This window comes from Phoca vitulina, unplaced genomic scaffold (assembly GCF_004348235.1).
Source record: "Phoca vitulina isolate PV1807 unplaced genomic scaffold, GSC_HSeal_1.0 scaffold80, whole genome shotgun sequence".
Classification (NCBI taxonomy): domain Eukaryota; kingdom Metazoa; phylum Chordata; class Mammalia; order Carnivora; family Phocidae; genus Phoca; species Phoca vitulina.
The window spans coordinates 1,915,556-1,929,112 of record NW_022589783.1 but is presented as its reverse complement, the minus strand read 5'-3'; the positions used below and the strand labels follow the sequence as shown (position 1 = coordinate 1,929,112).

At 36.7% G+C, this 13,557-nt stretch overlaps 1 protein-coding gene across 6 annotated transcripts in view; it reads right to left on the bottom strand.

The window, feature by feature from the left end:
- Positions 1–13,557, bottom strand: part of LMBR1 (limb development membrane protein 1) — a 164,159-nt gene that overhangs the window by 76,296 nt on the left and 74,306 nt on the right. For all 6 annotated transcript variants that reach the window (XM_032394415.1, XM_032394414.1, XM_032394417.1 and 3 more), the window contains one exon: positions 12,829–12,932. In XM_032394415.1, coding sequence (XP_032250306.1) covers positions 12,829–12,932 — 104 coding nt within the window. The remainder of the gene's footprint in view (positions 1–12,828; positions 12,933–13,557) is intronic.

Below are 13,557 nucleotides of genomic sequence, written 5' to 3'. Positions count from 1 at the left end.
GCTAGAAGACAAGACTGCCATCAGTAAACTAATAATGTTAAGAAATCCCTAAATGATAGAAAGTAGATGGGATCAAATCTATGGAGAAATTATAGACTTAAAAGAAAAGGGGGAAATAAGAAAAGAGCAGTGATTCTAAGAGCTATAAGCTTCTAGTCAAAAAATCCAAAAAACTATAGATAAAGAATATAGAAAAGATCAGAACACAATAAAATATTTAAAATAATAGATAAGAGTAATATTCTTATGTAAATTGCCTTAGAACTGAATAATACAGAGAAAAATAATTTAGATTCATTCTTCTTAATCACCTCACAAAATTAACTACATAGATTAAAATACTAAATCTTTGTAAAAACTCACAGAAAAGTGTAGCTAAAATAAAAAAGACAACATTATTCATTCTTGACTTTGAGGGATGATAACACTTAACAAACTAAACCAATATCAAATTACTAAGAAAGAGTGTAAGTTTAAAATGTACAAAAGCTAGGATAAAATGAAACCAGATTTTATTTAGGCCTGCTTATGTAACATTTATTGTCAGGCCTGAGTTTTCTCACACAATTAATTTAAAGGCAATTAAACAGCACATGTCATAGTTAAATAAAACCAGGTCAAAAACATATATGGATTATGAATCTTGAATTATAGTAAATGAACTTTCTAAAACCAACTTTAATTGTATATTTATATAAACCATTTTTAACTAAAACTTACTTAAAAGTATTACACATTAGGTTAAAATGACAAAATGATACATAATGCTTTGAAACAACTTTTATGCTAATTTCTTGTCTTGGGATTTCCCAGCAGTTGTTCAATACTGAACCCCAACTCCTAGGAGGTAAAGGCCTGTGCAGTACCTCTCAGGGGAGACTTCTACCCAGAACTAAGGCTGACAGTACAGTCTTCCCCTACCAGTGGGCAAAGGGTGTGAGTGTGTGTATGTGTGTGTGTGTCTGTGTTAAACAAGGAGGCCCTTTTGCTGAAGCTTTTCAGAGGGGCCTCAGTTCCATCTCCTCGCCTCTATGCGCCTATGATCCTCTGTCACCATGTAACCACCTCGCTGTCCTGACCAACGCAGCCAGGGCATCACCTACTCACTATTCGGGTTTTGTGGTGCCTTTTCAGTTTGGTCTTTGGAGATTTTCTTACTTTCCTGGAACTTATCTATGCATTTAATCATACAGGGATTTGGTTATACAATTAAATTTTTGACTTGGTTCTATTTAACAATGATAGATGCTATTTAACTTCCTTTAAACTATGTAAGAAAATCCATGAGTTGGGGCACCTGGGTGGCTCAGTCGTTAAGCATCTGCCTTCGGCTCAGGTCATGATCACAGGATCCTGGGATTGAGCCCCACATCAGGCTCCCTGCTCAGCAGAAAGCCTGCTTCTCCCTCTCCCACTCCCCCTGCTTGTGTTCCCTCTCTCGCTGTGTCCCTCTGTCAAATAAATAAATAAAATCTTTAAAAAAAATTCATGAGTTGGCATCAAACATCATATAACCAGACCTAAACAAAGCCTTATGTATAAAATATATAGACTAAAATTTCTCTATGTGTTACATCTTACAGTATTTTTTAAACTCTAACATCTCAAGCTTTTAAAAAACTATTTTTTATAACCTTCATATTTTATTTCTACATATTGAAGTAAGAGAAGATTTCAAGCAGTTATTTGCAAATGTTCCTCAATAAATAACACTCCAGGCCCAAGTTGTCGATTTTTAATACATAAAAAGCCAAATTAGATAAAATTATTATTCAATTTTCTCCGGTTAGCATTAATTTTGAAGTTCCAGGGCCATCTTAATGTGCAGTACAGAATTTTTAATGAGGCAAATACCTTCACCACAACCCGGTGAGGATTTACTGGGTGGGTCTGCAGAATCATGATTTGTCTCATTATTAGTTGTATGTTCTTTATCCACATTGCACTTAAACCCAGTGCCCCTTAGATTCATGGTATTTAAACAATCACTCATTATAGCACTAAATGACTAAGAATTTTTAAAAAAGAAAACACACAATGCTCAAAACCACTACTGTGGCTTGTGGGGTTCACCTGAGTGATCAATCAATGGAGTACTGGAACCATGAGCATGCTCCCTGGATCTCCACTAAAACCTGGCAATCTCACCAAATACACATTCACAAGCTCTCAGGATATTTTCTTTTAAGGAAAAAATATACATTTATTGATTTTTTAAAAATAGAAATAGTATATCTTTTTAAAATTGCACTGCAGTAACCCTTCCCTAATCTTTAGAAGGTTTGAGAACTATTTGATTAGTAAATACTAACACGGGGAAAACACACTCTTCGGAGTCTATTACTAGCTTTGCCACGGACTATGTCCTGGAAGTTTCCCAAGAAACTTGGGCTTCAAGACATTATCTATAAGAAATGTGCAATAAAAGTTGCCTTGGTTACTTCTCAGATATTTAACAAATCAAATGAAATATATGAAAGCAGTTTAAAAACAATAAAATACAAAGCAAGCATGAACCTTCAATAATACCTGGCTGCAGGGAAAAAAGATGCTAGTGCCTATTCTATGCGAGAATCAGATTTGGCATAGAAGATATTAGGTTAACAATATTAACACTATTTTCAAAGTTTACTTTAACTTTTCATCAATTTCTATCACAAGTAAACACTAACATCTGTCTTCCTGCCTCTCAGGCACTCCAACCCAGGAGGAACATGCTAGTCCTCCACTGACAGGCCAGGCAGAGAAGGAAACTGGGAATGGAGCACTATGGACAGAGGAAAGCTCCACTGCTGAACACGTGGCCCTTGAAGGGCACGGCCAGGAAAAGGAAGACCTCACACCCTGGCAGGTGGTCAACATCCTGCCAAGCAGGCTACAGTCAGGATGAGCTCTAGCACAGCGAGAGACCTAGAACTACCAGTCTCACCCAACAGGCAAACACGGTGGTGACTGTGGGGCTCATTCCTAACAGCCAGCTAAAGAACCAGGATGGGGTGGGGGAGATACGGTTTTGTAAACCAAGCCAAGGATGGTAAAGATCCTGTAAAGATTCACTTCATTAGTGAAGAGCCTCATTATAATTTAACCTGGAGGTTCTGGACTAAAAGCCTAAGCTGTACTAAAACAATGCAAACTCTCATGTCTTCTTTTGTGTTGAGGTTCCAAAATGATTCTAAAAATAACACACCCTGAAAGATAACCATGCAGGAACCCATAACCACCCCCTCGAGAAACGGGAGCATTGATGCATTTTTAGATCCTTCCTCTGACAAACAATGGGACCTAAGACCTACTCAGCTTTTATGCTTTATTTTTCCTGTACAAAAGCTTTGTCTGCAGCAGGCTAAGTATATATATTTGGGAATACCATGGTAAGTAAGAGAAAAACACACACCTACAAACAATCACAATAGAATTACAATCCCTAACTGCAGGGGGAGGAAGCAGGTCACCACAAAGGAGGCCCACCGGAAAGACTTAAGGAGCACCAGGAGGTAGCACTTAAAGACAGATTCCACCGGGGAGTGAGTAGAGGGCTTCCTGGCAGAACAGCACATGAAGACAGGAGGCCATGAAAGCACCTGGAAAGTCCTGGGCAAGGTGAGGAGCTCAGTGGGATACAGCCTGGGGAATAGGGGAGCCTCCTGAAAAATGTGGCCTAAATGACAGATGGAACCCAAATTTCCAGAGTTGTAGATATAATGTTACAGATTTTAGACTTCATTTTGTTGGCAGTTAAAAACTATCAAAAGATTTTATGGAGGTTAGTTACACAGTATCATTAAGAAAACAATGCTGGGGGGCGCCTGGGTGGCTCAGTCATTAAGCGTCTGCCTTCGGCTCAGGTCATGATCCCAGGGTCCTGGGATCGAGCCCCGCATCGGGCTCCCTGCTCACCGGGGAGTCTGCTTCTCCCTCTCCCTCTCCCCTGCTTGTGTTCCCTCTCTCGCTGTGTCTCTCTCTGTCAAATAAATAAATAAAAATTTAAAAAAAAAAAAAAAAAACAATGCTGGCAGGCAGTGTGGAGATTATATTGTATAGGAAGGAAACTGGAAGCAGAAAAAAACAGTAGGACAGTGGTTTAAATAATCCAAGTAAAAAATGATGAAGCCTGAACTAAGGTAATGGCAAAAAGAAAAGAGGAACATTCAGAACACTTATTCAGAAGTTATTCATAACAGTGAATCCAGTATTTTTAAGTTATTTAATGCACTAAGTTCTTATTACAAGGTAAGGTACTTTATTACATCTCTTCTAAAAAAAATAAATCAGAAGTATAATTTAATTCTGGGTATTTAAGAAGGAAACAAAACTCATCATGAGATCAGACAAATCTTTATGATAACTCAAAAAAGCTTTAAAAAATTTTAAGCCCTTCCCACGCCTGTTTTAAAAATCAACTGCTTATAATAAAAATTAATACTCATTAATTAATGTGTAAAGAGAAACATTAAATATCAAGTAATCCCAACTAAAATATGAAAGTATACAAGTATTTAAATCTAGCATTCTAAACAACTTCAAATTTCTTGTGTTCTAAAAAAAAGATAACAGGAAATGTTTTCTAAGAACTGGTCGTTTCAGTACTTAATTCTAACTTTTTCTTCTGTTGATATAGCCTTATTTTTTCAGTTTTTGCCTGCTAATCTTATTTTTAATAACTAAAAGAACATACATTCATATATATACTTCTGACAATTCAGTGCTTTAAAATTCAATCATTCTAGAACAGTAAGAACTTGTCTTTCTAGATAAGAACTTCCTTTGCTTACCAGATGTGCAAACCAATAAATTTCTAAGTAATGAAACTGCTAATAACTTCAGTTTTTTTAAAAAGTAGGTATATCACACCTGAAACTAATGTAACAATCAGTGGTTATGTTAACTAAATGGAATTAAAATAAAAAATTTTTAAAAAGTTCTCTTTGAAAAAAAAATAAAAAAATAAAAAAATAAAAAATAAAAAATAAAAAGTAGGTATATCACAACTTAAATATTCCCTAATGTCAAAACTATCAGGGGCGCCTGGGTGGCTCAGTCGTTAAGCGCCTGCCTCCGGCTCAGGTCATGATCCCAGGGTCCTGGGATCGAGCCCCGCATCGGGCTCCCTGCTCACCGGGAAGCCTGCTTCTCCCTCTCCCTCTCCCACTCACCCTGCTTGTGTTCCTGCTCTCACTGTCTCTCTCTCTGTCAAATAAATAAAATCTTTAAAAAAAAAAAAACTATCAAACAATCCAACTGCCTTTGATTTATCTGATTATGCAACATTTATTTCTCATACAAATGAGCCAAATAAATGGGTTGGTAAAGTAATATACCAAGTTTCAACTATATACTGGCAAACATTTCATAGAGATCAGAAAATTAACACTGTACCATGCAGAATAAATTATTTTATAGACAAATAAATATGTTTAAATGCCAAACAGATTTTAATAGCCCAAACTCCAGCCGTCCTGTGGACCTGTGGGCATGTGCCATAACGTGCCATAACCAGGTAAGCAGCTCTCTAGTCAGCATGAAATTAGACATTAATTTTACTTTCAAATAAAGTTTATTCCAGCCAAGTGTAGATAGTTTTCAAGTCCCCCCCAAGAAAAGTTTTGGAAGAGACTCTAACTGACAATGATTATTTCCATAAAATTGTTTCATGAATGTTGAAAGTAGTAGGGCCAATTTAAGAGTATAATTACTTTAAAATCTGAACCTATTTTTTATTTCCTCCATACTAAAACTCTTCATTTAACAAAGAGCCCAAAATTGTGAGACTTTTAGTTAATAATTTAATCATCATATAAAATAAAGTTTGAAGTTTATAGTTACCTATTAAATATAATACCTATTTTTTTTACAACTTATACTGTTACAAGATAAGGCAGTTTCTATTTCAAAAAGTAAATAAATAAAGCTATGTTGACACCACTATAATTTCTTATATGTAGCTTTGCTATCATATGTAAAAAATAATCCTACACAAATCTTCCTGATGTTTCATATCAACTTCCACATAGCCAATACATTTAAGCACCTACTCAGAGTGGCTGCTCCTACTGCATCTCATATGGTAGGTGAGACAAACAAGACCCTCAGCAACCCCACACGGAGATAAGTACTGCCAGCCCATTTTACAGATGCAGACACTAAGAAACATGCCTGAAGTCCCACGTCAGTAAGGAGAAGAGTCAAGATTTAAGTCAGATAGTCTAAATGCCAAAGCTCACAATTTGTCCACTATCCTATTATGCAAATAAAGAGAAAATTTAGCCTTAGAGTAGAAATCTCTCATTTTCTGATAGGACAGAAAGATGAAAGTGCTATATAATGGTCCAATTCAACACTCATACTATCTCAAAGTATATGGGTACCAGTGATATCTTTTAGAAACACAGCTGCTATTTAACAGTAACAGTTACTGTTACCGAAATTATAATTTAGTTCCCTCCAATATGCCATTATACTAAGAACAGTGACAAAATTAAGATCATTTCATGAACTAAATGATTTTTAATTCAAAATCTTTATAAACTCAAATAATTTTAAATGAAACAAATGTATTCTTTTCCTCAAAGTAATACTTTTATACATCTTTCTCTGAGATCCCATATGCCAAGCTTCAATAAATCATTATAACCACACCTTTTACAGTAGATTTAACAATTCCGAAAAGAACCCTGAGCATAACAACACTACCAGAATCAAATGTTTTAAAAATAATCATCTTTATCCATGTTGTTTCTATGGAAAACAGTGAGTGCTCCCAAGTGGGGGAGGGCAGAGGAATTCTATTAATAAATTACTGAATGATTTTTTTTTCTTGAAGGTGTTGGGAAAATCAAATTAACACATAACAATAGTTAGTGAGATATGACTCCATTTTCTGTAATAAACACCAAGATCAAAACGCACCCAAGGTAAATTTCCTTGCAAGTTTCCCAGCAGGAGTTTTCCTTTTTGTATGTGATTTCCTCTCACCCACAAAAACCAGGCCAAATACGCGCATGTGCCGCTAACACTAAGCAGCACTTCCTTATTCACTCATGTCCAACAATTTATGGATGATCAGTGGCAAAAACGAGCAAAAATAATGAAAGAATGCAATGAAAGCTCCCTGAGACCAAGCTGGACTTCCTACTCATTTCTGTGTCTCTTTCAGATGGAGGCCTGATACAAATTAGCCACTGGGGGGAAAAAGTCATCTGGTCATAAAATACAGTACAAGGTCACTTTTATGTAAGTTTGCCAAAAGGGACATAAACCAGGACAATTTCACACTGTGACACAGGACAGAAACATATTAAAACAATCTCTGTTCCTCCTCCATTGTGCTGTCACAGTGCTCAGCTTTATAGGCCTTCCCAGCACCGGCACCGGGCTCTTCGCTTCCACCTGGTCAGTCTAATTAATTAAGAAAGGAAGTTACCTCAAATTCTGTACTTTTTGCTTTTATTATCAAGCACTTCGTTTGAAGTTACAGGAGTTAACCTCTTAATCCTACAGACCGTGTGCTATGTTCTGGACATTTGGGGATGTCTGGATAGCTTGGATAATTGGTCAGGATGTTGCTGTCGCTTATGTTAAATTTTATGCCAAGACTTCAAATCAAAGATAGGCATTAAGGTGAGGCACAATATAAAGTTACTGCCAAAAACATCTTTGGTTTGTGAATTAATCTGTCACTGATTATATTTTTTTCACTTTCGTTAAATTGTTGAATTTTTACCTCGTAACATCTGAACTCAAAGTAAGATGTTAAAATATAATATGAAATAAATATATTCCTAACTCTTATTTCAACCCTGGCCAGAGGTTAGACCTTCAGAGTTCACGATGCAATCAGTAAACATCTTCTGACATCATCCCACATAATCTAGAGGTCTCTCTGAGGCAGAATGGGAAGAGAAAACCACACAGCTGATCTGAGGTGTGACAGGAACAGCAGTGCTGTTGGCCCCAATACACTTGTACTCTGGTATATGACTGAGTGACCAAGACAAAAACTGCGGAGAAAGGATCTCCACCACAACACACAACATTCAGCAGATGCAACCGTTTTTATCAGAATTGAAACAAACATTAAGATGCAAGCATGGGATCAGGTTCAAACACACATGAACATATAAAATGCTTGACACAATACATAGAGGTGATTAATAATATAAATTTGATAAACATTTAAGTGCTAACAATAAGTTAGAGTTCTAAGATAAAAGTTACCTTCTTACTAAAATAATGTTTTGCTTTATCAAAACCATTTACATTCTCCTACCCTTGAGAATATAAAGAATGGGAATAGTGAGGAGATGGTCCTAATAAAATAGAAACATGCACCATGGTAAGGAGAGAGAAGAAAGGCTTATTTAAGGCCCTTAAAAGGGCATGGTCAACCCCCCAGGCCTAAAATGTCCTGTTTGAATTAACATAGTGGCTTAATTAAAAACTAAGTAGAGAATTCTGCTTAATTTGATTTTCAATTCAAGCTCTGCATCCGCCCGTGGCTAGTGGCCAATTTCCGCGTCTCGGCACAATATGCAAGGGGCTGTTTTAAAATCGATTGCCCAGGGGAATCAATGGGAGTATGGTGGAGCCATATGCCATTTAGGGACTCCACCAGACTTAGACATAGTAAAACAGCACCAGGAGGGTGGCCAAAGGAATAAAAAAGAAATTTAACTTAACCATATTTCAAGTTTGTCATTACTCAAATCATTGTGCTGAATCTACCAATTAGAAGTGTTTTCTAAGCCCTCTTCAATATCCCTTCAGACTAGATGTGTCTAATGCCAATGAGCAAAAAGCTTTAAAGGATATACACAAAGGAATATCCTTGCTAGCCAGCTGTGTTAAAAGTCAATGACTGTCTGTGATACATTCGCTTCAGTGAGGCAGGAGTACAAGTCTGGGGTACGGTCTACAACACTGTAAAGAACGACAGATCTTAACAAACACTGTGTAAAACCTGCACAAGTCAACTCCTAGGATCGTATATTAGAGAAAGGCGTAACAATGAAAGGCTTAAACATATACTTTACACATTTAAGACTTAACCATGCAATGCTAATAACCCTTGCAACTTTCACGTAATTGATTTTAAAACTGAAAAATATGAGTATTTAAAATAATATGTCACAATTACCTTAATTTTAAAGCTTTCCAAACAATTCTAATAGGGTCTAGAATGCACCTTATCTTCAAGCAGGTTTGATTTTGCTTCAGTCCATGTCATTTCAAAATGGGAAAAATAATTTGTAACCTTAAAATTGCCCAAGATAATATGTGAATAATTAAGAACTGACTGTACTGTATTCAGGTGCTTCCTGATGATCCCACAGAACATTTACTGGTGAAATGCATTAAGCTCCAGAACGATGGCACCAATAGCTAACACATCCTGGGCTATGTGTTTTACATAACTAATCTCCTCTCATTTAATCCTTAAATAATACAGTAAGGTAACTTACTGTAAGTAAGGTAACTCACTACCATACTCATTTTACAGAAAGAGAACCTGAGGTCCAGATGAAAAAACTAGCCCAGGCTGTGAGACTCAAAGGGCAAATTTTCTCACCTTAGCACCCTCACCCTCCATCTCTCTGCCACAGGCCCCTCGGTGCAGAAAGAGCAGAACCATTCTGCCTCTTCTGCCTCCAGGCTACAGCCCCATTTTCCCTTCCCTCTTCTAATAGTTTTAAAGACCAAGTTCTTTCATTTGGTTCCTACAACGCCCAATCATTGTCCAGAGACGCAAGTTGGACAAATGGTAACCAACCATTCTGAGCTCTGTTTCCTTGCCCTCCTTTAGACCCTTCGCTGAGTTGGGGAATCACCTGGACTGGTCATGTCGACTGTACCCTACAGTCAGCCAACACATCAGTCCCCTCTGAGATCACGAAATGGAGCTGGTGATCTTGAGGGATTCTGAGGAGACTAACATAGTCAAAGATGTGCTTAGAAGAGAATATTCTTTTAAGTGCATATAGAGAGACTAGACGTAAAAAACTTAAGAGGAAAGAATGCTGTACAGTGGTAGATATGGAATATCTTCAAGTACCTTCCTGTGTCCTTCCTCAAGCTGCTTCTCCCCTCGGACCTTAGTCTACAAGGGGGAACAAGAGAACAGTGACATGTCACTGGGGTTTTTGTCAGTTTTTTTTTTTAATTCTAGAGATGGTAGTTCTGCTCCAATAAATGTAGCCAAGTCCCTCTTCTAGTTGGTTAGTTCACAACAAGGGAGGAAAACAATTTGGAGACAAGAGGTCTGTCCACATTACACACTGTTTTTTAAAATAACCTATTTAACTAAAAACTAGAATTTTATAAAGAGTATAAATTAGGTAGAGACACGTATACTACCAAATATGAAAATACACTTAACACTGAGCTTTACCAATTGTTTTTGTACTTGGTAAGATTACACACAAGGCAGAGATAGGACAAAAGAAAAATCTGCATATTTAAAGCAAACATCAACACAACAATGTTGGGGACATATGCTGCAACACTGTTTAACAGGACTAGGTGTGTGACTGATTCAGTATGGTGATATCTCTACATGTACTCCTCCCCTTAGTGACATATGTTTAAACTCTGACATGTGTATTTATCTCTATACTTAAATAAAACAGTATATGCAAAAATCTTCTTCAAAAATCTTTTGCCAACTCCATTATCTATAGCACAAAATCCAAACTAACTGGCAGAGCATTCAAGGCCTCCAGGATGTGAGCCCAACAAGATTCCATGTACCCTGATCTCTCACCAATTCTCCGTTCTATAGCTAAGTGTCAGCCATTCCCTCAAACCAGTCAGAATCCATGCCTTTCCCCAATTCCCTAGGCAAATCAAGATCTTCACTCCTTGTAGTGCCTCCCATCACAGCTGGCTGTATGAAAGTTCATCACACTGCATCCTATTGGATTGCACCTCTTCTTTCTCCTTCTGTCTATCCCTGGAAGGCAAAAGCCCTGCCTTTTCATTTCTGTCCCCAGCAAGGTCCTACAGTAGCATAATAATTACTTCTTAGTAGGTGCTTAGTAAAACTCTGTTGAATGAATGAATATCCATCAAAAGCTTTGGCTCTAAAATTATACAGAAATCGCTTTCTCAAGTGTCTCCTATGCTCTCACTTCTTGATGTTCTTTCCAGCCCTCGTTTAACACAATATTTTACATTCCATTCTTCTAGAAACTCTGTCTTCTGGCTCCCAGAAAACCACACTCCTTTTGCCCCCCTGCTTTCTGGCAGGACCTGCTCAGCAGTCTCCTTTGCTTCCTTCCTCTGCCAGCAGGCCATATAGTCCTCTTTTCTGCTCCAGCCTCATTTGTCCTTGGTCACCTCATCCACTTGGGCGGCCTCAGTAAACTCCATAGTGTTGACATGTGAAGATCACAACCACTTTGGGATGGTTAAAAGTGACCCTAGGTTTTAGTACCAGTTCTGGAATTGTACATATATGGCCCTTAGACAATTTAATAATATTTAATATATTTGGACCTCAGTTTTCTCCTTATAAAAGGAAGGTTTGTACCAAATCCCATTCAGCAAAACTCCTATAATTTCTTCAAGAAGTCATAAACACTCAAAGAGCTTTTTAAACTGAAACTACACAATTCTTTCACATTATACAGATGACTTAAATAATTCAAATACATCATGATAAAAAACAATTCCAATATATCAAAGCCAGTTTTCTCAATGTCAGGGTTGACTACCAAATACAACCATCCATTCTGATCTCCGTACATTCACTATATATGAAATCAACTCTGAGTTTTCAGCTTCAAACTACGCAAGTATAGAATAATATCTAGAAAGCAAAAAGGTGCATCCACTAAACACTTTATCACCTCTCAGTGACTCTTTCCCGGCATCCTTCAACACACAGACCTAAAAAGTGCTGCACTTAAGGTTTAAAATCAGAAGACTTGTCAAAATGGGAGACTAAGCAATTTCATTCCTAAGTACCTACAAAAAGTTATATGAAATAAAAAGTCATAAAAATTCACAGTTTATGGCTTCCCTTGCCAAATTTATGGAATTGGCGTTATAGTATTATTCAACAGTAAGATGCATAGGCATACTTTCACTTCACGTATCACAATACGAATAGAACTAACAACTAAAAAGGTGTAATGTGTCTATAAAGACTTTTTTTGCCAAAAAGTATTAACTACTTAAATCTTTGTATTATATTCCAAATGTTTATAGCAAAGACCTCCACAAGCTATAAACAGAAACATTGTTCGTTTCGCTTTAAAATGTTATATTCAAAGACAGATGAAGTTATTACCACTGATACAGTCTGGACTGACTGTTTAAGATGCCCTTGCAAAGTCTCCCGTTTTGCTTACTTCTAACCTCCCACATTCACTAAGATCAGTAACCCACAGTATCTTGAGAATTTGACTATCTACAGGGCATATTTGATTTTATAAAATGCTACTCTTCTGAAAATACTAGATACAAAATAACTTTTACATCAAGATATGTTTTAATATTTTGAGAATTTCATGTCATGCTTTAAACTAAATGCGAGAGAGCCTAGGAAAGGAAGAATGGCTATTTTATCAGCTTTATTCTCTACAAACATTCCACCAAGTAAACATTCAAAGGTCAAAAGATGACTTCCTCCCTGTGGGCACACAAAATCATTCAATATGCACTATTATTAATATTACTGTCAACATGATTAATATTAATAAGATGTTATTATTACTAATTAAACTTTTGTATTTCAAATGGTGGTTCAAGCCTGCTTTTACTAGTTCAACATGAATGACACATACTTCTTAATTTGACAAGTTTAATTCCAAAATATGATTCCCTTACCTTTTTCAGGCCAGCAAAACCTTCTGATTCCAGAAAGAAAAAGGCAAAGGGCATCAACACAAATAAACAAAGGTTGGAAAAGAGAGAAGCAAGATTCCACAAGCCTATAAGGAGGTAGCAAAAAAAAAGAATAAAGATTAGAGACAGGCCTTGTCAAAAAACATTACTCTGCTAAATTACGGTGTTAGCCGAAGAGCTGCACTTTTTAATGATAAAAATAAACATAACCTTGAGGACAGTGCCCTAACGAATCACCTAAACTTAGAAATGAGAAAATTTACACATCCAAATTTCTGTAACTTTGTAACTTGTACCTATTAGGAAAAGCCAATATAGAAACTAGAAATATTTTTCCTCATATCCTAAAACAAAGTCACTAAAGATATGACAAATGCAGAGATCCAAAGACACAGTCTCTTCAGACATATTGGCATCTGAATATTTAAATTAGATCCACTAGCATTTACTGAGCACTTAATAAATGCCAGATACTCTACTAGACATTGTACATGCATAATATCATTTAACTTAAGCCTAGTAAAAACACTAAAGGTAATAATTAGCATTTATTGAGCCCTTCTGTGCCAAGCACTATTCTGAGTGATTTACCAATATTACACAAACTCATGTACTCCTCATAGGAATTCCCCAACAAGACAGAGGAATAGGCTGGTTATATAACTTAGCCAAGGTTGCAGAGCCAGTGGCAGAGCTAACTCCTGGGATTTT